The sequence below is a fragment of the Bombina bombina genome, chromosome 1 (genome assembly GCF_027579735.1).
Source record: "Bombina bombina isolate aBomBom1 chromosome 1, aBomBom1.pri, whole genome shotgun sequence".
Taxonomy (NCBI): Eukaryota; Metazoa; Chordata; class Amphibia; order Anura; family Bombinatoridae; genus Bombina; species Bombina bombina.
In genome coordinates, this window is record NC_069499.1 from 942726126 (window position 1) to 942753494 (window position 27369).

Consider the following 27369-nt stretch of genomic DNA (forward strand, 5'->3'; position numbering starts at 1 on the left):
AATATATACACGCTCCTAATGTTTTTAACCTTCCCTTCTGGGAAACTTTGCAAAACAAGCTCCTTTCATTTACTGATGGCTACTTGATACTTGGAGGCGATTTCAATATGGCCCCCCAACATCCGCTAGATAGGCTTAAACAGGACCCTGCTTCACTTAAAACTAAGAGAGACAATTTGGAGTCCAAACTGTTTCTTAAACTCTTTTGTAATCTGAAACTCTATGATATATGGAGAACCCAAAACCCGAATCTTAGGGATTTTACGTGCCACTCAAAAGCTCATAAAACCCTGTCGAGAATAGACCTCTTTTTGGTAGATGAAAGAATATGTAAAACAAAAGTAACTACTGAGATCTTCCCCATAACTATTTTGGATCATGCTCCGATTGCTCTCGAGTTCCACTTGACCTCTCTGGGGAACAGGAAGGCTGGGTTCTTCTTCCCACGGTATTTAGCCTCAGACTCAAAATTTAAAAACTGGCTTATTTCCAGATTTCATGAATACGCATCCTTTAATCAACATACTTCCCAACCTGCTTTGTTTTTGGAAACCGCGAAGGCTGTCCTTCGCGGGGAAATACTAGCATATAACATTTATAGGACCAAGAAAATTAAAAGAAGGGAAAATGAAGTTTTGAGGGCTGTCAAACTCCTACAATCGTTACATTTTACATAAAACGGATTAAAGCTGGGCTAGGTACAACTCAGCACTGGCTGAGAGGGATTCTTTCCTACTTTATAAAACCACTTAGAGAGACCTTAGACTACAGGCCAAATTATACCGCTATGGTAACAAAACAGGAAAGCTTATGCAAGCTTGGTTAAAACTGAAAGAGGCTCCTCCATAATAAAATCTATTATGAATGGCAGCAAAAACGCCAACTCCCCCGAAGAAATAGTCAGTCTTCACAGAATAATATGAGTCTCTGTATGCCCCTAAAGCCTCTGATGGCTTGCAAAGAGAAAATTTCTGGAATGAAATAGCTTTTCCATCTTTAACGCCAGATCTACTTCAAACATTGCAATCTCCTATAACTGAAGTAGAAATTTCCAAGAGGATTCAAAGCTTATCCTCTAATAAAGCCCCAGGACCTGATGCACTCCCAAATGAGTTTTACAAAATTTTAGCACCTGAAATAGGACACCTAACCTCACTTTTTAATGACAATTATATCTCTGGCAAAATTCCAACTAAAGAATTCGTTGCGTCACACACAACGCTTATTCTGAAAGAAGGCAAAGACCCAAATAAAAAGGAGTCATAGAGACCCATCGCACTTCTAAATACGGATTACAAACTCTTTACATCCATTTTAGCACATACTTCAACCCTTACTTGCCACCATTATTCATAGAGATCAAGCTGGTTTCCTTTTAAGGCGAAACTCATCAGCTAAAATAAGAGAAGTCTTCACTACAATTGAATATTTTAAGAGGATGGAGTCGGGCGTGGAGGGAGGACACACCAGACCTGGCGATTATATCTATCGACGCTGAAAAGGCGTTAGACCCGGTACATTATGACCATCTAAGTTTCTCACTGCAGAAGTTCGGTCTTGGAGGCCACTTTTTTCGTCTATTCAACAATCTGTACAGGAATGCATCCACAAGAATCTTAGTTAATGGCGATTTGACTCAAGATATTAAACTAGGAAGGGGAACCAGGCAGGGGTGTCCTCTCTCCCCTTTGATTTGGCTATCGAACCCCTAGCCATTCAAATTCGCCACAAACTTGAAGGGATAAAAATAAAAGGGAAAGAGTTGCAAATTGCACTCTACGCAGACGATGTCTTGATTTATATGTCAAACACAGCCAGAAATATTCCAAAACTGATAAATATAGATCAATTCGGCTCTCTCCGGTTACAAAGTGAACATTTTAAAATCAGAACTGTGCTGGCTTAAGCATACTAAGGACTCTTGCATAAATATCCCATTTTCTGTAGTCCAAGATGCATTCAAGTATTTAGGTATCTGGATCTCCCCTAACCCCAACGCTTGGTATGATCTAAATATCCTCCCTGTACTTAACAAAACCAAAGAAGCTTTTAAGAACTGGCAGAGCCTCCCTCTGTCCCTTTCAGGACATATCGCACTCTATAAAATGACTCTTCTCCCTAAAATATTGTACGTGCTTCAGAATATTCCACTTCTGAAAACAAAAGATATCTTGTCCTTTAACACAGCGCTTCGCTTTTTTTATCTGGCAGACCAAGAAACCTAGGATCTCTCTGTCTGTGGAGTTTGGGGGCCTTTCTTTACCAGATATTTGATTATATAATGTAGTTTTTCAAGCTAGAATTGTGGTGGACTGGATAACTAAAGCTAACTATGTAACGAATTTCGATCTTGAAAACATGGCCCACCCATTCTCCTTATTAGCTTTACTACATTGTAATAATAGCAATTCCCTCTGATATAAAAAAATAAAGTCCATTTATAACCCAATTCAGATGTGGAAGAAGATATGCACTATGTTGCATATCCAGTTTAGAGTCTCACGATACATACCACTTTTAAATAATCCACAATTTCAAGCTGGGATACAATCGGCTCTTTTTTCTAGCTGGGAATCTAGGGGTTTAGTCAATATCTTCCAATTACTTGACATACAAAGAAGATGCATTAAGACTTTCGACTCTTAAAGAAGAGTTCCACCTTCCCAACAAAAAATTTTTTGCTTACCTTCAAGCAAGACATTATGCCTTTAATCTAGTGAATAACTTCGGATGGGATTGGTCTTTAGGTACGCTTGAAAACTGGCTTACGCTAGCTAAAAACAGCCTTACATCGATTTCATACATATATCAAAGATTGATCTCCATTAAAGGTCCAGATACGGTAGAAACACTCCAGGCTAAATGGTCAGTAATGCTAACAGAAGAACTTGAGGCAACCTCCTTAGTAACTTTATCAATTCAAGCAATCATACATGCTACCCTCTCGGCAACATGGGGCGTGGCACATGTTAAGTTGCTTCACATGACATATTTCACCCCTGAGAAGGGAAATAAATGTAGAAATGACACTTAATAAATGTCCAAAATGTTCACTTCCCTCGGCCAATCTTATTAACATGTTTTGGTATTGTCCGAAAATCCGAAACTGCTGGTTAAAAATTCAATACTGGCTTATCAACTTGGTGGGTATTTCTGTATTGACTCTAACCCCTCTGAATATAGTCTTTCCTGTCAAGGATTTAGGCCTTCCCCAGGATAAACCTAAAATAGTCACCTTGGTAATCCTAGTGGTAAGATATTTAATTTTGAAGAAGTGGAACTCGAGAGCAGTACCGAGCATATCAGAGGTAAAAAATTGTTTAAAGAAACAATGCATTCTGGAACAACTTGACACCAACTTAATCAATGAACAAGATGTGAGGTATTTTTTCACCAAGTGGTCAAACTTTATTAAGTCTCTACCCCCCAGAGAGATCGAACATTTGATTTATCCATTTAAAGACACGGAATTGGTTTTACTGGGAATCTGGTAACCCCCCCGCAGCCAACAAAACTAATAACCCCTTTTTTTTTTTCTTTAATTTTCAGTGTATAGTAAAAAAAAAAAAAAAAAAAAAATCAACAATGTGTAACTAACTTGTAAAGACATAGAAATATAGAATGTTTTCTTTTTTTTCTCTTTTGAATGTATAAACATATATTATATGTATTTTACTCTCTGTACCTCTCTGTTTGGGGTCTTAATTTACTTTTCACATGTTTAACGCATTGTTGGTCACAAATAAAGATTTAAAAAAAAAAAATGGCATGCTCTGAATAATGAAAGTTTAATTTTGATTGAGTGTCCCTTTAAAGAGAAAATCCAGTAGTTTCCCTGAGTGGCAAGCACAGTATTACACTATGTCCCTGTATCATTCAGATGCTGTGAAGTCTTTTTTTGGTCTTTGTAAATAATACTCCCCAGGGACTCTGGGTCTCACATGGGTCTGAGCTCCCAATTTGTTATCTATAAGCAGGTAACTGGAAACACCTATTTTCAACCAACTCCTACAAGGCCAAGAACAAAACGGAGATGGAAGGGATTTTAAGCTCTGATATGGGTTCTTGACCTTCTCCTAGTGTTTGAAAATATACAATATGTTATGGAGGACTGAACCATCATTTTATGAAATAAAATATGCCAATGAACACAACTTTTCTAGCCATTTATGTTTTCAAGTGAACTTTTTAAATATTTTAATTGATCTCTGGATAACTGCAGAATGATCCAGGTCTACAGTTGAAAGTTTACAGGAATAGATGTACATTGCAATGTTTTCATAAAGGATGCAGTTTGTTTTAAGGGATGGTAAGTTTTAAAAAAAAAAAAAAAATTTGCTTGCTATTTCTGCAATAATATTTGCAGATTTCCAATCTCACTTAGGCCAATTTACATTAGCCAATCAGAGTGGGCAACCTGCATTCTACATTTTCTCTGCAGTTAGTTACTTTACAGGCCACGCATGTGCTCTAGTATGCAGTAATCCAACACAGGCCCTTGCTGATACGGAGTTCCCTGACAGACATCACGGCTGTAGTAGTCATGTGACTGCAGTTAGCCCCGAGTCACAGGTGCAACATCAGCAGTCAGTGAAGAGTTAGAGAGGCATTTTAAACAAAGTGTTAAGGAATCTCCTAGATATACGAGCATTGTAACCAAGTAATTTTGGATCGTATGGATACTGAACATTTAAGGCAATTTTATATTAGTCCACCATTAATCCTTTACCTGCTGCCAAGCAAAAATTAGTCAAAACTGCATTTTAATTATCCCACTTGTTAGATTTATATCAGGACTTTGCAAAACATTTTGCTTTCAGTAATTTAACTGTTCAAAAATTCAAGTACACATTCCTGCTTGTTCACCTTGATCAATATTAGATGCCAAGTAAAAGGGACATCCTACTTTATATATTTTTTTACTACCCAAGGCAGAACATACTGCGATGTCATTGCAGAAAATGCAGCCTGTCTGCAGAAAGATCGAGCCCTAACTTTACAGGTGCAGAGCATAGAGCTGAGCGTTCCTCTCTGCTGTGAAATTACTTTACAATTACTGGTGTATATTAATAAATGCAGCAGTAAACTAGGTTATAATTGTCTAATATGATAGAAAGCATTTTCCTTTTATTTGTAAACAAAAAATAAATAAATCATATTCCTGCAGACACATGCCATACTTTTAATGACAACTAATGCAGAAAATGATGCAGGCACACAACATGGCAATTTAGTAGTAAAATTATAAAATCTGGAATGTCCCTGCATTAGTTACACACATTTTTATTTAATTTATCCTCGTCTCCTAGTCCTTTATGGTTTGCAAAGCTCTTACTCCTGAATTTAAGAAGTTAATGTGAGCAATGCATTTTTTTATTACATTTAACCTTCTAATTATATAATGTTAGACCTAAAGCAATGAGAAAAAAACAAAAAACTACAATTTAAAAAACAAAAAATTTTAAAAAATTTCTGCAGCTAATTTGCAATGCAATATATTATAAAACTTTAAAACTGCTTTACTCTCCAGTTAATCAACACATTGCAATTTAGTTGGTGCTTTAGTGTAACTGCCTAATTTAAAAATCAAATTTAATTTCAAAATTAATTTCAAAATTATGTGCAGAAAAATATTCATTAAAAAAATCTCATTGCAGAAAGTGAAAAAAAAAAGTTCTGCCTTTGGAACCATTCCCCAGCTTTGCACAACCAACATTGCTATACTTTATAACCTAAATCTCTGCCTGTTTCAAAGCTCCTGCATGCTGCCTCAACTCAGTTAATTGTACAGGTGGCCCTCGGTTTACAACTGTTCAATTTACACCGTTTCAGAACAACCTTATTTTCCCAGTCATGTTACTGCTATTGAAAAGCATTGAGAAGCAGTGCATTTATTAAAATAGCCATTAGGTGGAGCTGTACGCTTGTGTTGCAGCAAAGCAAGCTGAAATTAATCAGTTTAACCTGACCTATCGAGCAGATTTCAAAGGAACAAGATCTTCCAGTCTATAAATCAGTCCAGATTGGAATGCATAGAAAGAACTGTTTGCAGAAAAATACAAGTGGTCTGTTGTGTGATTATTATATTAGGTTTATAATGCTGTTTAGCATTTAAAAATAATTGTTACTTATGACAATTTTGAGAGGGGCCTGGAACCTCTCTCCCTCACTTCCCATTAACTTACATTATAAACTGGGTTTCAATTTACAAAGGTTGCGATTTACAACCATTCCTTCTGGAACCTGACCCTGGCGTAAACTGAGGGCTATTCACTTTTAAAGCCAGAAAGCACTAGTTTATGCGCTAGAGATAACATTGTACTCACTCCCATAGAGTAATGCAAGAACCAGCACTAATTGGCTAAAATGCAAGTTTTTGCAAAGTACTTAAAGGGGGAAGAACTGCAGAGGCTCAGATACAAAAAAGTATATTAATATAACAGTTTATGAAAAACTGGGGAATGGGTAATAAAAGGGATTATATGTCTTTTAAATGAAACCATTATTCAAGTAGGCTGTTGCTTTAAAGGGGTATGAAACAATTTATTTCATGATTCAGATCATGCATTTTAAACAAATATCTAATTTAATTCCATTATCAATTTCTACGTTCTTTGCTTTGTTAAAAGCAGGAACATGCTTAGAAGCAGTTTTGCAAGAAAGCTTTCCATTTGCAAGAACACTAGATGGCAGAAGTTCAGAACTATTTCTTGCCATGTAGTGCTCCAGTTTCCTGCCTAGGCATCTCCTCAACACAATATCATGGGAACAAAGCAAATATAACAGAAGTTGGAAACTTTAAAATGACATGCTCGGTCTGAATCACAATTTTTGGGTTGCATATCGCTTTATAAAAGCCAAAAACAATTAAAAAAAAATAAAAAAAAAAAAAATTAGCTGCCTTGGGGTTACATTACAAGTAGGTTCTTTCCACATTGGCTGTGTTTTGCTGGAGAGTCACCTATGAGTTACACATGCAGCAGGGTATGCAAGGTGGCAAGTAAAATTGTGGCGGTAATGTTACTGATGTGACTTCCTGGTCAGAGTGATCAGTGCTGTTGCTGGGCTAGAGAGTTGGTGACTGACAAGACACTAAGGAAGCCATCTTCAGTTTTAGAACAAATTCACAATATTAATTACAAGTGTAGGTGAAATAACTAGGGCACCAATACTACAAGCAACAAATAAAACAGAAGCAAACAATACAGATACAAGTATCAATGAAAAAGCTCAAGTCAAAATAGTAGCAAAATTAATATCCAATCCTCCGCTCAGATGAAACCAAGTGGAACAGCAGCTCTACATGACCTTCATTTCAAAGGAACCACTGAAAAAGTAAAAAAAGTGTGCATCCTAGTATAGAACTAGAAACATCAGGTAACCTTTAATACACACGCTATAGAATTATACTCCGAAAGGTGTTCACGCTCATATGTGCAGGATTAATCTTAAGACTTGACGCAGTTATGAATTAGGCCATTAGGATCGGTACACAGCGACAGCTGAACCATATTAAGAATGGCAAAATAGTGATAGGGCACTAGAACAGAATATGCTCACACATACACATTTGGGATTAAGGAATTGTTAGTATTGACAGAAGTAGGAGGCATTTTCTTTCCACTGGTGATAGACATGTTGGGTCTATCGGTTTGGTTGTTGTATGTGACCCTCCCAATATGTACAAGTGACATTTGTACACATACCCTGTGACTGGATGTTAGTAACGAAGATTTTATTATTGGTGCTTTATACTTTAAATAGGACTCCAGCTGTAATATATACCATGCCTGATGCAGAAGCATGCAACTCAAAAACGCATTGCATGGATTGTATGTGAGCCTACCCACAATTCCACTGTTTTTAAATGTTTAACGTTATTAAAGTTTGTTTTGGCCACATACTGCTGTTTGGAGTAGATTAATTTAGAGGAGCAACATTGGTAACGCTGTAAGGGGAAGTTCCGGTATCCAGTGTGAAGCCATGGAACAGTGAGCTGAAACACCAATTTCAGAAGGTCTGATAAAGCACTAAAATCTTTACGAGTATAATTTTACAGGTTGCATATTGGTGGAGGAAATATGTTATTTTCTACACAAGGAGACACCCTGTTTTTTGTTTGTTTTACTTTCATAGTGTTCCAGTGGGGAGATGTGGAGCAGTGCAGCACACGAGTGCTAACACCTTCGGCGAGTACAATTCTACAGGGTGTGTATTGGTAAAGGTTATCTGCCAATGTTTCTACACAAGGAGCTGGCATCTTTTTTTTTTTTTTTAAATTGCAGCCTTGTGGGATTAAAATAATCCATAACCTCATCACAATTAATTGCAATATGTTGTTAATAGCAGAGCCCTATAAAAAAAAAAAAACCCTCTAAACTTGTTAATCACACACTGCAATTAATGTATGACTTTTCCCAAATGTGAACATAAAGTCCATAAAAAAACAAACAAAAAAAAACGACAATACCTACAACTATATATTGTACACACTCAAACCTAAACTCTTGCAGAAGTTACTGTAGCGTTAAGGCTGTGACACTGCAAGCGGAGCGACGCGCAGCGTGTACATGCAGCTGTGTGCGCTCAGTGTGTCCTGCCTTTTCATCTCTGAGCACTCTGCTGCGTCAGGACACGTAGCTGAGCGCTCAGAGATGAAATATTTGAACTTCAGAAGCAATGCGACGCAGAGCGAAGCAGCTGCTTCGCCTCGCGCCGCATCGCTTGCAGTGTGTCACAGCCTTTAGACCCTACCTAATGCTGCTTCACTAAACCATAACTTTCCAAGAAAAGGAATTTACCAGGGTTGGTTGTTGGAGCCGTTTCCTGGGTTTCATTGACCTGTTGTCGGCTTGGCTGCTGCACTTGGGTTGTAGGTCGCATCTGTGTAGGATTGTTTGCTGGTGGATTTAACTGCTTCTGGTTAGATAAGATCTGTTTTTGAGCAGGCGTCACAAGTCTCTGGGGAACATTTGAGGGCCCCAAGATTCTTTGGGCTGGATGACTAGGACCAGCATGCCGAATCTGGTAGCTTTGCTGCTGGGCAACTGGGATACGTTTGGGGCCATCAATAGGATTCATACTCTAAAGGAGGGGGGGAAGCAAAAGTTTAGATCTATCTAAATACCTGTGTCAAAAACAAGCCATATTATACCTTTAATTTGTATTATGAAGGTTTTAACAGGCTCACTACTAGTGTTAACATTACATGCTCTGTGTTTAAATTGATACTAAACCCAATTTTTTTTTTCGCTCACGATTCAGATAGAGCATTTAATGTTAAGCAACTTTCTAATTTAATCCTATTATGACTGGGTAGCGCTTGCAGATTGGTGGCTAAAATTAGCTGGCTCCTAAGCTTAGATTCCTGCGTTAAAAATACCAAGAGAAAGTAAGTGATAATAGGAGTAAATTAGAAAGATAATTAAAATGTCATGCTCTAGATCATGAAACAGTGTTTAACCTTTTAGCAGGTGTTAAAGGGATACTAAACCGTGCCGCTCAGGATCAGTAGAGAACTGCTGGTCCCAAGCGGAAACTGCTGCTGACCCAGCTGTACCACCAACACTGCAGATTGGGTCAGAAGCAGTTACCTGAACACCACTTTGTAAGTTAGAGCATGTATTTCTTCCACTATGCTGGCCCTCTCAACATGGTTTTTATAGGGACAGTTTACCCAAAAACTCACATTTATAGAGGTTACCAATGATCCATTTTACCTGCTGAGTATTAAATGGTTTACAAGTAGCTCATTTACACCTATTTTGTCCTTTGAAATTGCCAATTTAGCTTGTGGTTTCCCAGCCTATACTAAAAGTTTTGATACTGGAGCCTCAGCTATTGAATGAGCTAAGTAAACACAGCAAGCAGAAGAAATTACAGTGGGGTTCAGGATAGTTAACTAAAAAAATAATAATTTTCCATTGTTCTTTGTATTGAGCTTTAGTTTTCAGACACATAAGATAAGGAAGATTGTGTATACATAAAGCAATAACATAATGAGATATGCTATTATCTGAAGCTCAACCCATTGTGATAGACTGGCTTAAAAGCACAAAATCAGTTACTTCATATACAGAAATAAACCTGAAAATGCAATTTCTTATACATTTTATATTCTACAATTATTTGTTATACCAGCTGCAAATACATAAATATAAAAACAATTTTACAGTGTACTGTCCCATTAAAACAAAAAGGATAAACTAAAAATTATAAATATACTGCCTGGCCACAACCAACCTCTATATGTTTATAGAGCTACATCCACATAAATTAAGTAAATAGAGGTGTTATTATGCAGCTTTAAAGAGCCGACACACTTGACAGAGGAACAGGTATAGCGCTATAACATAGTGACGTAAGCCAATATCTATCCACTTAATCACTGACCCGGAAGGACAAAGGTTATTAATGCAACTTGGGAAATCTTGTTTACTACACTGCCATAGACTATTATAGCTACAGAGCAAACCTTGATATCACAAATCTATAGCCTGGACTATTTATCAATTGTGCACGCATTTATTTGACACTTTACTTATACCACATTCTGACTCATTAGAATATAGCACCACTTGGTCCCAGTAATACTATATAGTATTACTTAGTATTGATTATTTCTATTTTAATTGATTTTATTCTTTAAATATGCATTATAGAAATTGTAATATATCCGGATAAATTTTATGAATTTGTCTTTACTAATATTTTATGTAATAAATAAATATTTTATTCACTTCTTGTTGATTTTCTACATAGATCTAATATATTTCTCTTTTTATATGTACAAAGACCTGATTTAGTCTGGTTTTTTTTTTTTATAACCTGTTATCATATCCACAGTGGGTCTTTTAATTGCTTTTTTAGCGCCGCTCTCATCTTGTGTATTTTATAAATATACTGCAGCTGTGACAGGAGATTTACAGCATTGCATATGGAAACTCGGTTGTATTCTGAAAGCTGTAATCAAACAATATGTATAGTAACCATTTGGTAGTCAAGCACAGCATTGACAATGCATAAAAAGGAATACATGAGCAGTTTAAAGCAGATCATCTTGATTTATAAACTTGATTGTGTTTTGTTTCTTGGAGTGGAATTAAACAGTGCTTCAACTTCCAGTTTATATCTACGCCATGGAGAATATATGACAAGTAATTTAGCTTTTAAGTTCTGTCATATAAAAAAGTTTTTAAAACTGGTCTCTTTAAAGAGACACCTTAAATGTTAGTTGTTTATGCAAAGGTTAGTAGTATAGTAAGGAGTATTTGCGATATACATTTCATGCTGTCTGCTTTTCCTAGGAAATAAAAAAAAAAAAAAAAAACACTTTGCAGTCTACCTTCATGTTGCTAGAAATCCCATTGACATTTTCCTTCTTCACGGTTCTTTCCATAATGCTGTAGAAAGAGGAAATATGCACATTAGTAACTAAAAAAAAAAAAAAAAATATTGGTCTAGAGACTTAACATTAAAGCCCAAATAAAACATTTGTCAGACTAAATTTATTTTGCCAGTTCCAAGTTGAAGTATTTTTATCTGGTGAGAATATATTGATCCAGTCACCCAAACTGTTGACAATGCTAATATTTTCACTAAACAATATGCATTATAAGTTATTGGGGGGCGGTGTAGATTAGTTTTGGGAACAGGAAGTAATAGCAGACCGATCCTGCAACCTTTATTGGTTTCAAAACCGACGGTTATAAAATATTTCAATAATTTCGGTATCAATATATGGTTTCCACTAATTAGGTGTATTATACAGTATACATGATAAGCAGGTTTTATTCATTTCACTAAGCGGTATTCTGTAACTTCATCAGGAAGAGATCATATCCCTGTATATAAACACCCGAAAAACACTAAACGTGTAGCGACAGTTGATTTCCTCCCGTTCCTGATAGACAGCGAAAGGTTTAAAACTAACACAAATTATTTTATCCCACAGTAGAAACCAAGGCCTACACTCTCCGAACACGACCAAACCAAGCTTTTCTTACCACAGCAAATACACTCCCTTTCCCTGTCTCCACCAACTGAAACTTCAAGAAGTTTGAAACATCCCGCTTTTAAATACCTTTAAGCCGCTCTAGTTCCTGATTGGGTATCGTAGAAGGAACCACACTCTGTCATTGGCTCATGTGAAAAAATCGTTGGATTCGGACGTCCCTGCGTAGGAGAGGTGCGCTAAAATCTAAACATTGCGCATGCGTTAACCGCAGAATGGTACATTTGACGTGCTTGGAATGCGTCTGTCGAATACAGATGACGCAGTTGTTTCGTTCGGGTTTGTGAATTGTAATAATAAATCAATCGATCACTATAGTCCTATTTGTGTTTAACGTGTGCTGTATTTTTTACGAGGAGGCTCCACCCGGAGAAGCTATTTACCTGTAATAAAGAACTTTTTACATGTAAGTATCTCTTCCAGCAGCATGTGCAGTTGTTTTTGTATGAATGATTTCAAAACGATAACGTGTTCCAGACAGGGAAAATCGTAATGTGTTCTTATACAGAGCTTTAGCGACTTTTGGCCGTAATGTGTTGTTATACAGAGAATTACCGAATTTTGGCCGCTAAAGAAACATAGCTAAATTATATTATTTGTTGTGTGTTTGCAGATTTTGCAGTTTTTTTTATTATATATTTGTTTAACTTCATGAAAATAATAAAATTGTTACAGCAGGGGCTCAGGAGTTATTTTAATTGTTATTGTACGTATTCTGCTTGTCATTTTTTTTTTTTTTTCAATTATGAAGTACGGTATAAAATTAAAAAAAAAAAAATTACTTTTTTCCCAATGCTATAATTCACTAATGCAGAAATATTACAGGCAAGAGCACGAGGCAATACCTTAAAATATAGTAATACAAGTCAATAAAACAAATTAAAGGGATAGCATAGCTATAAAAAGCTGACTAGTAAATATCTCATGAACATCTCTATGTGAAAAATGAAGATATTATGCCTTAAAATTTAAAAGGGAAGTGTACTGAAAAATTGTTTTTTTTCCCCTTAAAGTGATGGTAGGATTTACCAGTTAAACAAATAAAGGGGACTTTCAGTCATGAAGTATACATTCTTCATGCTGAAAGTTCCATTGTCTGTAGCGTATGCCGCGCTGAGCGCCTCAGGCCACCTGCAGCTGAATGCTATTCTTTTAATAAGGTAACGTTTTCACCTTTTAGCCAATAGCGGTGCGGCCCAGCTGGCATTATGCTGGATAGCTAGTACTCCTATTGGCTAAGATCACCTCACTGAAAAATAGCGTTTTGCCATGGACAGCCTGAGGCGCTCAGCGCAGCATACACTAAATACAAGTATTTTATGACTGAAAGTCCCCTTTATTTGTTGCTCTTTAATGTGTTTTCAATGACTTGTTATACCAGCTGCTGAGTATAACATCTATGAATCATTGCTTCTTTAGGTTTATTTTTTTAATATGAAATATATTTTGATCTTTGAAGCCATTAAATGGTTTGAGCTTGTCTGGAAACTAGATCTCATTATTTTATCACTTTCTGTACACAAACCCTTCTTATATCTATTTGTATACCAAAGCTAAATACTTAGAGAGAACAATTGACGATTAATATTTTGTTACCTATCTCTCCTACCTCCCCTGGGAGTGTACTTAATTTTCTGGCTATGTCTTCACAGATTTTCTTTTGCTTATACTTAAGTATAGAAACTGTCTATATAGGTAGGGATACCACAGACAAAATCTGCTATTTCAAATGCCGTAATATAGGCAAAGGAACTATTTGTAAACAATTTAATACACTTCAGCAGGTAAAATGGATCATAGGGAGAAACATTTAGGGTACACTGTCAGTTTAATCAGTAGCCACAAACTTTTGTAAAGGGACAGAACAGTCAAAATAACATTCTCATAATTCCGATAGCGCATGCAATTTTAACGCCTTCACACAGTTATGACGTTCCATGGCATCCAAACAGCACTGGGCTTTAACGCCGTTATGACGGCATGGAACGTTTTACCTTGTATGGCGTACTGCAGCCTACTCCTTTTAGGCAATGACAAATCGGACTGTGCGGCGCGCCTAGCAGTGTAGGTCCCGGGCCTTGAAATCATATGTATGCATCGACGATCGCGTTATTTCATTTTTCCAGCAAGTGTTTACATCAGAACTTTGTTCTGATCTAGGCACTTGCCCCGGACATCAAGGGGTTAAACAATTTATTTCTGTTACATAATTTGCTTTTTACTTTTGGTATCCTTTTTTTAAAAGCATACATAGGTAGCACTGCGGAATCTGTTGGCGCTCTACAATTAACCGATAATAATAGGTAGCGTCAGGACCAGCAACTCACTGCTTGGAGCTGGCTGTTTATTGGCGGCTGCCTACTCATCATTTGATCATCAGATGTTTTCAGCTTGCTCCCAGTAGCGCATTGCTGTTCATGAGCCTAGTGTTCAGCAAATAAGCACGTCCTCTAAGGGGTCGATTTATCAAAGGCTTTGCAAGCCTTTCGACCCCCACCACTAATGGTTCTCACAAGAAAAACTGCACGCCGTATTTAACAAGCAGCAGTTATCAGACCGCTGCTTTCCTAACCTTTTACCACCTCTAAGGGGGCGAATTTCAATCTCCGCGGTCTCTTCCGACTGGGAAGATTGACAGCACCTGCCCGCACGTTATTGGCTGGGGGCGGGATTGCATGCAAGTGCAAAATAGCGCTTGTCTGCAATGCTGAATTCCGCCAGTGGAATTCAGCCCGCCACAGGCGAGACAGGGGCGCGTATATGTGCCCTTGTCGGCCGCAACTTGATAAATCGACCTCTAAATCTAGGTGAACAGGGAATGTTTTATAACAGCGATTATAGTACTGACTTTACAAGCCATAAGTCTTTTTCTATTGGTTGTATGCACATGCCAACTAAAAGAACACTATTGCTTCCATTTGTCTGTATATCATTAAGCAATACAGGTATACCCCACTTATACAGCGGGTTAGGGACCGGTACCCCGCTGTAAAGTGAAAGCCACCTTAAAGTAAAACAAGGCAGCTTTTCACTTACCAGTGTGTTTATAAACTTGAAAACATGTTTGAACTAACATATATTAGGGGTGCAATAGTGCTACGTTTAGTTTAACACTAGCACAGCACAGTATGCAATAAAAACTGTACCTGTAAAATAGTGACAATTACTGTAGTGAACTGTGTATAACAAAATGGTGCCAGTCACTTTTCTCGCAATCTCACGAAGATTACAGCACTGTCAAAATCCTTGGAGGTTGAACTTCAGCTCCACAAAGCGCTGTATTAGCGAAGCGCTGTAAAGTGAGGTATACCTGTACATATTCGTCTGTACTTTGAGTGTGTCTCTCAATTATTGGTGCATACAGCCTTTTTCTATATTGTCTGTGTGTTATATGCACACTTGTTTACAATATCTGCCACCATTATACCCTTAATTGAGCGTAGAAACTATAATATCCATCATGCTACATGTCCAGGCATCTAGATCAGCATGCTGTGCGCTGGTAGGCACTCCTCAAAAAGAGTAGAGGCACACACTGGACTTTTTAAGCACTTTTGATTTAACTCCTACAATGATTGTTTCTGGCAGCAAAGAGATGAATTCACTGCTGCTGCCCATGCCATTTAATTAAGGGGTTAAATCACTGCTTTGTGTTTCACTTCTGTGATTTAACCCCTTTATTGCTCAAGAATTTAAACAGCTGATTATTTAATGCTTTTAAAAATGTATCAATTAAAATGAATGACTTTTCATATCTGTTTGCTAATCTGCATATTATTGTGGTTTTTAGGTTGCAAGTGCTTTTCAAGGCCTAAGAATGTACAGATATAAAATAACCCTTAAAGATCGCCAGCAGCTGTACAAACTGATTGTTAGCCAATTGCTGTACGATGGGCACCTCCAGATTGCTAATGGTCTAGTCAACGAGCTAAAGCTCCACTCTGTCTGCGCACCTTCTGAGCAGTTACTTCACCTCATTAAAGTGGGTAAGGAACAATTTAAAGATCAACAATTCTCCTTTGCAAGTCTCTATTACTAGTGAAAGATACTAGCCAGGATGGAAAAATATCACTAAAGTTTACCAGTCAGGGGAGAAAAATTACTTGTCTACTCATTAAAAACAGGCAAATGTACATTAAAGTGAAAGTAAATTTTGATGCTAAAGTGCACGGTTTTTAAAAATTCAATTAAAAACAGGGGCACTTTAATTCATCAAAATTTACATTACACTCGTGTTGTGAAAAAAAGTCTTACCATTTAAACTTGACAGCTGCCCCAGCTTCTCCCGGTCGTCTTCAAGTGAAATGTATATTTTGATGAATTTAAGTGCCCCATTAAAAACCGGGCACTTTAGCATCAAAATTTACATTCACTTTAAGGATAATGTTTTACATTGTTTGCCAAATTGAGAGACAATTTCAATTTTACTAGCTTCTAAACCCCATTTTTATTTCTAAAGAAGTTAATGGTCCAAATACTTTAAATTGATTACACCCATTTGTAAGCTGTAAAAAGTAATGTTAAGAATTGTATCTGTGTTCCTGTTTGCATTGATAATTAGGTAATGGTATTGGCTTGTTGTTTTGAAGGCATGGAGAATGACGACAGTGCTGTACAGTATGCAATTGGCCGTTCTGACACTGTGGCGCCAGGAACGGGCATTGATCTGGAATTTGATGCAGATGTCCAAACTATGTCCCCAGAGGCCTCAGAATACGAGACCTGTTATGTGACCTCTCATAAGGGACCATGCCGAGTGGCAACCTATAGCAGAGATGGCCAGCTGATAGCCACTGGTTCCGCAGATGCTTCCATAAAGATACTTGACACTGAGCGCATGTTGGCCAAAAGTGCTATGCCAATTGAGGTAATGCAGAGACTGAAACAAATAAAAAATATTGTGAGATGCTGCCAGCAGATGATAACCATTCGTTGTACATATAAAGGCTTTATAGAAGACATTAAAAGCACTTAAAAAGTGAGGTAAATTAATTTTGTTATGGGACCCAAATAAGAACGTTTTATAGACTAATTACTGAAAAATTAAATCTGCAATTTACATTCATTATCTGCAGTCACAATCAATAATAAATTTAAGAAACGCAAAAGGTCAATCATAAAATCCAATCCTTTTAAATCAAATGTGTTGAATAAAGTTAACCGCTTATAGCAGATGACAACACATGGTCATAATCTGCACAATTTTTTAAGTGTGTGTATAATGGCCATGTGTTGTCATCTGGGGTAGAGTGAAATCCAGTGATGGCAGTGACGTCGTCACACTGAACATGTTGATTGACACCCCCTGCTAGCCGCAAATCTGCAGGGGGAGGCATTGCACCAGCAGTTTACAAGAACTTCTGGTGCAATGATAAATGCCAACAGCGTATGCTGTCGGCATTTATTGATGTGCAGTGGACATGATACGCTACATCGTATCATATCCTCTCACACTATGATAAATCTACCCCATAGGGTTAAATTACAAGTGGATCACAAAAATATTAGCACTTTTGTGCGTTAACATCACTCAAGTTAAACTAATTGTACTTCAGTTGAAAGTAATATATCATCACTCAAGCAAAAGTCCTAGGGCCTGCTAACATCTGGATGTTGAATAGCGCTGGTGTCCTAAGTTCCTTACATAATAGACTTCTGTGGAGTGTGCTGAAACACTCTTGTTAGCTATCGTTTGAGCACTAAGCTAAAGGTTAAATAGTGAAGTTCTTCACTTACTCTTAAACTATGATTTTCTGTTAAAATATGTTACTACACACAAATGTATATACATATCTACATCCACACATCTACATCCACACTAATATTTTCAAGCATTAAAGGGACATCAAACCCAAAACTTTTCTTTCATGATTCAGGTAGAGCATACAATGTTAAACAACTTTCCAATTTACTTCTATTATCTAATTTTTTTTCTGTTCCCTTGGTATTCTTTGTTTAAAGCATACCTAGGTAGGCTAGAAAAATTAATAGAAGTAAATTGGAAAGTTGTTAAAAAAATTGTATGCTCAACCTGAATCATGAAAGAAAAAATGTTGGGTTTCATGTCCCCTTAAAGTGATTGTAAAGTTGAGTGATTTAATGGATATAGTGATAAAGGGTGTGTGTACAAGCGCTAAGGTAATCCCCAAGCTGTATCCAAACAGAGATCCTAACCAACCTCCAAAAAATATGCACAAGTAGTAAGAAGTGAATACAGCGCCAACAAGAGGCCAAGGGATAAATATACTCACAGAGAGATAAAAGAAGATTATTTAATGAACCATGTTAAAAAGCATCAGTAATAAAAGACTATATATAAAAAATGTAAAAAGCACATATAAATAAAATTACAAATACAGGAATATCTTACAGAAGCGGCTCAAAGGGCCAAAGCTGATGATTACAATAAAAACAGAGGTAATAACAGGTGATCATTGTGAGTGGTACACCAGAATAAGAGTGTATACTAATAAAACAGAATTAGCCTAAGTACAACTGTAGCAAGTGCATCATGCAAAAAACTAATAAACAATAATACAAACAATAGTGTTCAAAATTAGTGTTACAAAAATAGTGTTCCAAAAAATAGAAAAATGCACTGCAGTGCAAAAAAAAAGGGGGGTAGCAAAATAATTGTATAGATACAATCAAATAGTGAGTGAGTGCAAATGGATATAAAAATGCTAGCTACTTAATCCAGTGAGGTTAAGATATAATTAAATAAAATACACAATATGCAATAACATAAAAAATAAAATACACAATATGCAATAACATTAAAAAAAAAAAATATATATATATAAATTATAATCCAAAAAAGTGTTCAAAAAGTTGATCAACAAATGTTGGTGAAGAACAAAAATAAGTCAATCAAAACTAAAAAATGGGTGATGAAAAGCAAGGTGAAAGTGAGGAAATTGATTCCTTCCAATGTTAGTTACTTTAACAGATCCAAATTCCTGAGTGTGGTTGCTGAAGTAGCTGATTGGATCCTAGCACCTGTCAGCTGCTCCTATGGTATCCTAAAAAGTGTCCCTGTAAAAAAAGAAATTCACAACATAGTGTATCCAATATGAGAATGAAGTAAAGATTAAAGTAATGCTTACCAATATGTCAACGCGTTTCTGCCCTCAAAAAGGGCCTTTTTCAAGACTAGGGTCAACGCGTTTCTGCCCTCAAAAAAGGGCCTTTCTCTTCTCTTTTTTTTTTCTTCTTTTTTTACAGGGACACTTTTTAGGATACCATAGGAGCAGCTGACAGGTGCTAGGATCCAATCAGCTACTTCAGCAACCACACTCAGGAATTTGGATCTGTTAAAGTAACTAACATTGGAAGGAATCAATTTCCTCACTTTCAAGTTGCTTTTCATCACCCATTTTTTTTCATTTTTTAGTTTTGATTGACTTATTTTTGTTCTTCACTAACATTTGTTGATCAACTTTTTGAACACTTTTTTGGATTATAATTTATATATATTTTTTTTTTTATGTTATTGCATATTGTGTATTTTATTTTTTATGTTATTGCATATTGTGTATTTTATTTAATTATATCTTAACCTCACTGGATTAAGTAGCTAGCATTTTTATATCCATTTGCACTCACTCACTATTTGATTGTATCTATACAATTATTTTGCTACCCCCCTTTTTTTTTGCACTGCAGTGCATTTTTCTATTTTTTGGAACACTATTTTTGTAACACTAATTTTGAACACTATTGTTTGTATTATTGTTTATTAGTTTTTTGCTTGATGCACTTGCTACAGTTGTACTTAGGCTAATTCTGTTTTATTAGTATACACTCTTATTCTGGTGTACCACTCACACTGATCACCTGTTATTACCTCTGTTTTTATTGTAATTATCAGCTTTGGCCCTTTGAGCCGCTTCTGTAAGATATTCCTGTATTTGTAATTTTATTTATATGTGCTTTTTACATTTTTTATATATAGTCTTTTATTACTGATGCTTTTTAACATGGTTCATTAAATAATCTTCTTTTATCTCTCTGTGAGTATATTTATCCCTTGGCCTCTTGTTGGCGCTGTATTCACTTCTTACTACTTGATTTAATGGATATAGAGTAGCGTTTTGTTAGAGGCGCCCCAAAAGGCTGACTGTAAAAGTGGCTAGAATGTGAAAATCATAACTACTTAATGTAGAAATTCAAAAATACTACTATAAATGAATAAAATTTTCTTAGTGCGAGTTACTATGTAAAATCTGTTTTATATAAACCTGGTTTGGGTAATCTAAATTAGAATTTAAAACTCAAAGGAAATTTCACTTACGGACCCAATGTTCACTCTAATTGAAACTTACAGAAAAGAAAAAACTTACATTGATAGAAATATAAATTTAATAAATATAAAAAGAAATTGACATTCAAATATCTCGGTAAATACTATGATTATTGTAAAAATCAATAAAAAATATAGACACCGGTGTCACTAACAATTAAAATTCAATTTACTGTTATTTATAACTGGGCATAAAAACATTAATACAATCATCTAATGATAAAGGCGTCTCAAGATTTTCTGCAACTAACAGCCATGTATTACATGCAGAAGAAAATATTAGGCACTTGCGATGTATTCAAATGCTCAATAAATGTATTCTTCTATTCAGTGAAATTTATGTAATAAGTCAGTTCATAAATTTTGACTCTCTTCTTCAGCGTGTGAATAATAAATCTTGAATGTCCAGGTCTGTATCGTAGTGTGTTTGGGTACAATGATGTTGAACTGTTCGATTGTTTCAATGAATGAGCAGCTATTTCAAGATGTGGTTTGTTTATGTTCCAGGTGGTTACTATATTGTAACTTAAATTGATACTCACTGTTGTTTCTTCGGCTTCAGAGCTAGTAGTTATTGCTTTCGTACTTACTCTTAGAAGCTACTTTGTTTCACTTAATGCTTCGGTGTGTCGAATCTTATCCAATCCGTGTGGAGTATGATGAGTGCGCCCACACGGATTGGATAAGATTCGACACACCAAAAACAGACTGTAAGCAGACCAGTCGGTCGAAGCATTAAAGGACCAGTCAACACATTAGATTTGCATAATCAACAAATGCAAGATAACAAGACAATGCAATAGCACTTATTCTGAACTTCAAAGGAGTAGTAGTTTATTTTATAGCAAATTTCAAAGTTATATATATTTCCACTCCCCTTGTACCATGTGATAGCAATCAGCCAATCACAAATGCATATACGTATAGTCTGTGAATTCTTGCACATGCTCAGTAGGATCTGGTGACTCAAAAAGTGTAAATATAAAAGACTGTACATGTTTTTTTTAATGGAAGTAAATTGAAAAGTTGTTTAAAATTACATGCTGTATCTGAATGAAAATTTAATTTAACCTGAGTGTCCCTTTTAAGTGAAACAAAGTAGCTTCTAAGAGTAAGTACGAAAGCAATAACTACTAGCTCTGAAGCCGAAGAAACAACAGTGAGTATCAATTTAAGTTACAATATAGTAACCACCTGGAACATAAACAAACCACATCTTGAAATAGCTGCTCATTCATTGAAACAATCGAACAGTTCAACATCATTGTACCCAAACACACTACGATACAGACCTGGACATTCAAGATTTATTATTCACACGCTGAAGAAGAGAGTCAAAATTTATGAACTGACTTATTACATAAATTTCACTGAATAGAAGAATACATTTATTGAGCATTTGAATACATCGCAAGTGCCTAATATTTTCTTCTGCATGTAATACATGGCTGTTAGTTGCAGAAAATCTTGAGACGCCTTTATCATTAGATGATTGTATTAATGTTTTTATGCCCAGTTATAAATAACAGTAAATTGAATTTTAATTGTTAGTGACACCGGTGTCTATATTTTTATTGATTTTTACAATAATCATAGTATTTACCGAGATATTTGAATGTCAATTTCTTTTTATATTTATTAAATTTATATTTCTTTCTATCAATGTAAGTTTTTTTTTTTTTCTTTTCTGTAAGTTTAAATTAGAGTGAACATTGGGTCCGTAAGTGAAATTTCCTTGGAGTTTTAAATTCTAATTTAGATTACCCAAACCAGGTTTATATAAAACAGAGTTTACATAGTAACTCGCACTAAGAAAATTTTATTCATTTATAGTAGTATTTTCATATTTTTTAATTTCTACATTAAGTAGTTGTTATGATTTTCACATTCTAGCCACTTTTACAGTCAGCCTTTTGGGGCGCCTCTAACAAAACGCTACTCTATATCTATTATCTTTATTCTAATTTGTGAGAAATTAGAATAGTTAGGAGGCTTGTACTGCATTCTCTAAGTACCAGTGTACACCCACCCATCCACATGAGTGATTTAATGCCCAGTATTTAAAAATACTCTTAAAAACATGGACACTTTGTCATTAAAGGGACACTGAACCCAATTTTTTTCTTTCGTGATTCAGATAGAGAATGAAATTTTAAGCAACTTTCTAATTTACTCCTATTATCAAATTTTCTTAATTCTCTTGGTATCTTTATTTGAAATGCAAGAATGTAAGTTTAGATGCCGGCCCATTTTTGGTGAACAACCTGGGTTGTCCTTGCTGATTGGTGGATAAATTCATCCACCAATAAAAAAAAGTCCTGTCCAGAGTTCTGAACAAAAAAAAAGCTTAGATGCCTTCTTTTTCAAATAAATATATCGAGAGAACGAAGAAAAATTAAATTGATAATAGAAATAAATTAGAAAGTTGCTTAAAACTGCATGCTCTATCTGAATCACTAAAGAAAAAATTTGAGTTCAGTGTCCCTTTAAACTTTAGTTACGCTTCTTTTTTAAAATACCTTTTTGTTACTGTAAACATACAAAGCACACAGATTAGCCTTAGGATAATATGTGGAGGTATTTTACAATTATATTAGTTGTTTAAAATATAAGTGTCACAATGTAGTTTATATAAGCTAATGGGTGCCGCCATGTTTTAACTAGTTTTCTATTTATCTGTGCAAACAAACCAGTGTGGAACTCCCTTTTAGGTTACACACAGCCTTGTTTGGACAGTCTCTTTTATTGTCTGTTTTAAATCTGTCACAATTGTTTTCAGCAGGGGAAACCAATAAAGGGGCAGCTTAAGTTCTAACCTAGCGACACCCATTACGTTATAACATTTAGGAAAACAAAACATTTCAGAGTTAAATTACAGGAAAAGGGAACAAAATAAAAACTTAAAGTAGATTGCTAAAAAAAAATTTTTTTTTTTTTATTTTTTAAAGGGACAGTCTACACCAGAATTTTTATGGTTTAAAAAGATAGATAATCCCTTTATTACCCATTCCCCAGTTTTGCATAACCAACACAGTTATATTAATATACTTATTACCTCTCTGATTACCTTGTATCTAAGCCTCTGCAGACTGCCCCCTTATTTCAGTACTTTTGACTGACTTGCATTTTAGCCAATCAGTGCTGGCTCCTAGGTAACTCCACGTGCATGAGCACAATGTTATCTATATGGCACACATGAACTAGCACCCTCTAGTTGTGTAAAAGTATTAAAAATGTATTCAGATAAGAGGCGGCCTTCAATAATACATTTGCATATAAGCCTCCTAGGTTTAGCTTTCAACTAAGAATACCCAGAGAACAAAGCAAAATTGATGATAAGTTGTTTTAAAATTACATGCCCTATCTGAATCATGAAAGTTTATTGTTTACTGGACCTGTCCCTTTTTAATTACACATAATTCAACATTTTTTTTATGACAATCTCATACTGTTTTAAATTCCTTTAATGTGGCCCAACCTGCTGCTGAGTATGGCCATCAGTCTCATGCACGCTTGTTTGTCTTCTGCCCCAAATCCCATTACACATGATGTTATTGGTACCTGATAAATGCTGTGTGGTAGTGGTTCACATACAAGTCATCATCAGCTTTTTGAGCAGGAGCAATCTCAGGATACAGGTTCTTCTGTCCCATACACTCTCTAAATCTATCATTAAAACAGTCCTCACTTATTAGAAATATTTTCACTAATACAAGTGTTTTGCAGAAATGATTCTTATCCAAATTGAAAGACACTAATGGACATTTAAATTTTGATGAAAATGTAGACGTGAACGTTTTCGGTTTAGTTATTTGTTAAACAAATCCTGAAAAGGGCTTCGTATTTGCACAGATATTTGTGTGTAGCGCTTTTTTTCCTAATAAATCTCATGCCTACTGGTGCAGAGTGCAGCCATTTTCAGGATTTGTTTAAAGGGACACTGAACCCAAAAATTTTCTTTTGTAATTCAGAGTGTGCAATTTTAAGCATTTTTTTTTTCTTTTTTACTCCTATTATCAATTTTTCTTCGTTCTCTTGCTATCTTTATTTGAAAAAGAAGGCATCTAAGCTTTTTTTGGGATCAGAACTCCGGACAGCACTTTTTTATTGGTGGATGAATTTATCCACCAATCAGCAAGGACAACCCAGGTTGTTCACCAAAATTGGGCCGGCATCTAAACTTACATTCTTGCATTTCAAATAAAGATACCAAGAGAATGAAGAAAATTTGATAATAGGAGTAAATTAGAAAGTTGCTTAAAATTTCATGCTCAATCTGAATCACGAAAGAAAATTTTTGGGTACAGTGTCCATTTTAATTAACAAATACCTAAACCCAAAAATATGCACGTCTTAAAATGCCTACTTAAAAGTTAGCCCTCATAGTATACACGTATTTCTGCTAAAAGGAGTATATCTCAGAAATGCATTTGGTATTTGAAATCCACTTTTCAGATACATCACAATTCTCCACAGTTGCTGCATATGCTATATATAATATAGTAATTGAATTGATTAGATATGAGCAATTCTGATGCTTAGTTAGAAGAAGACAGCAACTTGTGACATTCGTCTCTATTCGGAACCCGATTCCTTCTTGTGAAAGTGCAACACACTAAGATCTGTGCAAATCTTGTGCACTTTCACAAGAAGGAATCTGGCTCCGAAAAGAGTCAAACGCTGCGGGCGGCCTCCTTCTTCTGCATTCAGATGCTAATGTCTAAATTCTGTATCCCTGTGACTATCAGTAACAATGTTGTACTTGTGGCTTGGAAACAAGGTACTTGTACTCTACACTATTTTTTTCCAGCCTTTTTGCTTTATGCCTATTTTCCTCTATAGATTATGATGAATGAAACCGCCCAGCAGAATATGGAAAACCACCCTGTGATTCGCACGTTGTATGACCATGTTGACGAGGTCACTTGTCTTGCTTTCCACCCAACAGAACAGATTCTGGCATCTGCTTCCAAAGACTTCACTTTGAAATTATTTGACTACTCAAAACCGTCGGCTAAAAGAGCCTTCAAGTACATACAGGTTAGTGCCCCTTTTGTTGTAAACATGTACGATCACTCTTGTACAAATATTTGCTTTAAAATTTCATAATTCTTTTTACCATTTTGATGTATTTTTAAATTTAATTTCTCCATGAGTCAGTGTCTTACCTTCATTAATTAAAACATTAAAGTTAGTGAGGAAGTAATGCATTTATTCTTGTTAATATCTTTCATTTCAGCATGTAAAGCTTTAAAGATAAACAAAAGATCCTACAAAAATAAGGTGGTTTTAGACAACTGAGAGTGTAAATTATCCCCCCCCCCCACCTTTTGCAGTGTGTGATAAGGCTGAAGTTTGGTTAATTTGGTTTTGTGCTGTTACATGTACTGTTTAAATATCTTTCATATTTACAATTTTACAGGAAGCAGAAATGCTACGTTCAATATCATTCCACCCCTCTGGAGACTTCATTATTGTTGGCACACAACACCCTACACTGCGCCTCTATGACGTCAACACCTTCCAGTGCTTTGTGTCCAGTAACCCACAAGACCAACACACGGGTGCCATTTGCTCTGTTAATTATAACAGCAGTGCAAACACCTATGTGACCTGCAGCAAGGATGGCAGCATCAAGTTATGGGATGGAGTGTCCAATCGCTGCATTAATACATTTGAAAAGGCCCATGATGGTGCAGAAGTGTGCTCTGCAATCTTCTCTAAGAACTCCAAGTACATTCTTTCAAGTGGTAAAGACTCTGTAGCCAAACTTTGGGAGATCTCCACTGGGAGGATGTTGGTCAAATACACAGGTGAGTTAAAAGTCAAGCTTTATGTGTGTGTTTACCTTTTCTCTTGCAAGGTGTATCCAGTCCACGGATTCATCCTTTACTTGTGGGATATTCTCATTCCCTACAGGAAGTGGCAAAGAGAGCACACAGCAGAGCTGTCCATATAGCTCCCCCTCTAGCTCCACCCCCCCAGTCATTCTCTTTGCCGGCTCTAAGCATTAGGGTCTCTCTACGGGAGGGTAAAGTGAATGTGGTGTTAGAATTGTAGTTTTATATCTTCAATCAAAAGTTTATTTTTAAATGGTACCGGTTTGTACTATTTACTCTCTAGCAGAAAGTGATGAAGATTTCTGCTGAGAGAAAAATGATTTTAGCATGTTGTAACTAAAATCCACTGCTGTTCCCACACAGGACAGAGGAGTACCAGAGGGGGGAACAGTTTGCAGGCTTGACTGCAATGAGGTATGTTCAGTCATTTATTTCTAGACAAGACTGAGATAATGCTAGAAGACTGACAAGATCCCCATTTGGGGAGGGTAAGCTATGTTCTGAGACTTAGTAAAGAATTGAATGCTTACATAACCGGGCTAATTAGGCTGGTTGACACTAACTCAGGGCAATCGATTATTTGTTTAAGAAATACTCGTTGGAGACACTTTTTAAGCACTTTGGAGTGTTTTTCTGGGGTTATTTTCCACATGGCAAAAATTTAGTCACTCAGAAGTGATTTTTGTAGGCCTCACAACTCTGGAGTGGGAGGGGCCTAATTTCGCGCCTCAGATGTGCAGTTAGAATTGAAAGACAGTTCATGCTGCTTCACATGGAGGGTCCAGCTGCTGATTGAGGGCCTAACAGAAGCCTTTTTCCCCCAAAACTGATCCCTAAGGGCAGGTAGGGCCACAGCAGTAAGCTGTGGCAAGGTGCTGTAGTTGGTTAACCGGTTGCTGGCTTTAGGCTGCTCTGGTTTGGGCATTAAGGGGTTAATCGTTCTGCAACTTGTGGTGCAATCATATTAAAGCCTTAGGTACATACTGTGAAAATTTCAAAAGGATTGCTGCATTTTTCACTGTTTTGTAAAATTGTGTGCTCTTTTTATTTCTTAAAGGCACAGTAACGTTTTTTCAAATTGTGTTTTTTATTTGATTAAAGTGTTTTCCAAGCCTGCTTGTGTATGCTACTAGTCTGTTAAACATGTCTGACACTAAGGAAAATCCTTGTTCAATGTGTTTAGAAGCCATGGTGGAACCCCCTCTCAGAATGTG

The 27369-nt window shown here is 36.1% G+C and overlaps 2 protein-coding genes across 3 annotated transcripts in view; one reads left to right on the forward strand and one right to left on the reverse strand.

Moving 5' to 3' along the window:
- The window catches only part of AURKA (aurora kinase A), a 128702-nt gene extending 116485 nt beyond the window's left edge, over nucleotides 1-12217 (reverse strand). The window contains exons 1-3 of one of the 2 annotated variants that reach the window (XM_053702721.1): nucleotides 12083-12217; nucleotides 11345-11402; nucleotides 8802-9084 (exon numbers count right to left, since the gene is read on the reverse strand). In XM_053702721.1, the coding sequence (XP_053558696.1) occupies nucleotides 8802-9084; nucleotides 11345-11398 (337 nt within the window). In that variant the 5' untranslated portion in view covers nucleotides 11399-11402; nucleotides 12083-12217. The other variant, XM_053702642.1, reaches the window with a different exon arrangement.
- A 43-nt stretch (nucleotides 12218-12260) lies between these two features.
- The window catches only part of CSTF1 (cleavage stimulation factor subunit 1), a 73865-nt gene continuing 58756 nt past the window's right edge, over nucleotides 12261-27369 (forward strand). Inside the window, exons 1-5 of the mRNA XM_053702849.1 lie at nucleotides 12261-12419; nucleotides 15804-15999; nucleotides 16603-16880; nucleotides 25158-25355; nucleotides 25738-26128. Of these exons, the coding sequence (XP_053558824.1) occupies nucleotides 15831-15999; nucleotides 16603-16880; nucleotides 25158-25355; nucleotides 25738-26128 (1036 nt within the window). The 5' untranslated portion in view covers nucleotides 12261-12419; nucleotides 15804-15830. The remainder of the gene's footprint in view (nucleotides 12420-15803; nucleotides 16000-16602; nucleotides 16881-25157; nucleotides 25356-25737; nucleotides 26129-27369) is intronic.